The following is a 2,309-nucleotide window of genomic DNA, read 5'->3' as shown; positions in this document are numbered from 1 at the left end:
CACCCATTAATGACGTCATTGAAGAGCACTCATTAGAATACACATTACAACAAAAAATGTAAGGAGTAGAAGTAAAAAGTCGCCATAAAAATAAGTAGTAAAGTAAAAATATCAGAAAAATCTACTTGAGTACAGTAACTAAGTATTTGTACTTCGTTACTTCCCATCTCTGCTGGCTGCACATCGCGATTCACACTCCATTCCAGTAGGTGGTGGTAATTCCCGTCCAGAAACAGAAGAAGAAGAACTTCTTCTTCAACTATAAACAACAATTGAAATCTTCTCCACGGAACATTTTAAATAATGACACCGAAGTACAGCAATAATTATAAAGCATAACTTTCTGAATGTGACGGGCGCCGCCATTTTGATTTGCTTGATTCCCTTCTTCTTCGTTTTCTTCTTCTTGTGTTTTATGGCGGTTGGCAAACAACTTTTGGTGCATTACCGCCACCAACTGCTTGATTTCCTCCTTTAATGCTGGCAGTAATACCACAGATCGTCACTAGGAGGCGAGGAGGCGAGATAGTGTGATGTGTAAACGGTCGTCAGAACCGAGCTGGGCCTGGTTAACTGATCCGAGCTCGGACCGGTCTCGGCATGGATCGGTTTTTAGAGGGTAGTGTAAATGGGGTAATGGTGTTTACATTATTCCGTTTCATTTCCCACATGTAGTCACACCGCTCAGCTTTCATGGATTCTTTATTGTATTGTTTTATGTTTGTGTTTTTGCATCACTCGGGCTGATGTTGTAGACCTAGTATGTGTGAGCGGCTGTCATGGACGTTACGCAGCAGCAGCCACTGTGGCGTCCATGTTAATAACCAAAGCCAGTTAAACCGCATTCTAGAAGTCTTGGTGATGCTTTAAGATAGATGAGTTAATGTATTCGTGTTGTTTCATATTTGAGACGGTGTAGATGAGAAAAACACCCGCTCTGACCTTTCCTCTAACCTCTCCGGTCCAGTTTAAGACTCTGCGGGTGGACGAGTACCGGCTGGCTCTGAGGAACCTGGAGCAGCACTACCAGGACTTCCTGAGGGACAGCCAGGACTCCCAGATGTTCGGGGCGGAGGACCGAATGCAGGTGGAGTCCAACTACAACCGCGCCAACCAGCACTACCAGACCATGGTCAGCTCTGCAGAGCAAGGTTGGTTCTGTTCGGGTCCGGCTGCTCACCCCCCCACCTCATCTCATTATTTCTGTTTTTGACACCATGTGATCAGTGAGTGAAATGATTGTCGGGTTCCCGTTGCAGGCTTCGCGCCGCCCAGAGCAGGTAAGGAACCGGGTCTACGGCGGCAGCTTGTGATTGGCTGAGTGGGACTGAGTGTGCTTTGTTTTTAACCATCCTCTCTAAACCATCCTAACCGCTCTGATCGTGTGTCTGTGCATGTTTGAGAATCTTAACTGAAGGAGAAATGCTTCTGAATTCTCCTAACCTGTCATTAATTAACCCCGAATGATTTAATGAGTGGAGCAAATGATGGAGGCTCTGATCCGAGTGTAGGTCTCACCTGCGGACGGCAGGAAGCTCTTTGATTCATTTATTGTCGGTTTCTAATGTGACGCCTACTTAAGACGCGGCGGGACGTTCAAACAGATCCTGATCAGTTCCTGAATCAGTCAGAAAGGATCCGGCATCATCGACTGGATCCGCTCCTGCTGCAGGCAGCTCACTGTCTGAAGCTCAGGGAGGAGAAGCTTCAGCAACTGGGAAACTGGTTCTGGGATGTCTGTATGGGGGGAATTTTGTTCCATTATTGTTGCAAACAATATGTTTTAAAAAATTGCAATCCAGAATTTTAACTTGAAAAAACTTCTCAATCAATAAAGATTTTATATTAGATATTTCATATTTTTTAATATATTTTATATTTTCAAATTGTATTTTTTATATATTTTATATTATATATTTCATATTTTTCAGTACATTTTCTAATTTTATTTTTTTTATATATTTTACATTTCTTAATATATCCTATATATTCAAATTTTTATATATATTTTTTTTATATTATGTATTTTATTTTTTTAAATATATTTTATATTTTAAAATGTTGTTTTTTCAAATATGTTTTTTCATAAAGTTTTCCAAATTGCGTTCTTATGTCTTTACTTCGCAGTCGACCAATATGATGTTTTCGCTGTCGTCCAGCTGGCCAATAGAAATGCGTCTTTGCTCCTCAATTGCCGCCCCCAGAATTGAAGAACATGTGATCTGAAAAGAATGAAATACATAAAGCTTAATCAGAAAAATGGAATAAAAAAAAAGTAAAAAATAAAAAGAATAATAATTTGAAAAAAT

General features: G+C 40.3%; 1 protein-coding gene across 1 annotated transcript in view; it reads left to right on the top strand.

Moving 5' to 3' along the window:
- Positions 1-2,309, top strand: part of LOC107090836 (plectin-like) — a 142,198-nt gene that overhangs the window by 115,980 nt on the left and 23,909 nt on the right. Inside the window, exons 26-27 of the mRNA XM_015384427.1 lie at positions 968-1,151; positions 1,260-1,280. Of these exons, the coding sequence (XP_015239913.1) occupies positions 968-1,151; positions 1,260-1,280 (205 nt within the window). The remainder of the gene's footprint in view (positions 1-967; positions 1,152-1,259; positions 1,281-2,309) is intronic.

The sequence above is a fragment of the Cyprinodon variegatus genome, unplaced genomic scaffold (assembly GCF_000732505.1).
Source record: "Cyprinodon variegatus isolate N-32 unplaced genomic scaffold, C_variegatus-1.0 Scaffold312, whole genome shotgun sequence".
In the NCBI taxonomy this organism is placed as follows: Eukaryota; Metazoa; Chordata; class Actinopteri; order Cyprinodontiformes; family Cyprinodontidae; genus Cyprinodon; species Cyprinodon variegatus.
This window is presented reverse-complemented; position numbering and strand designations above follow the sequence as displayed.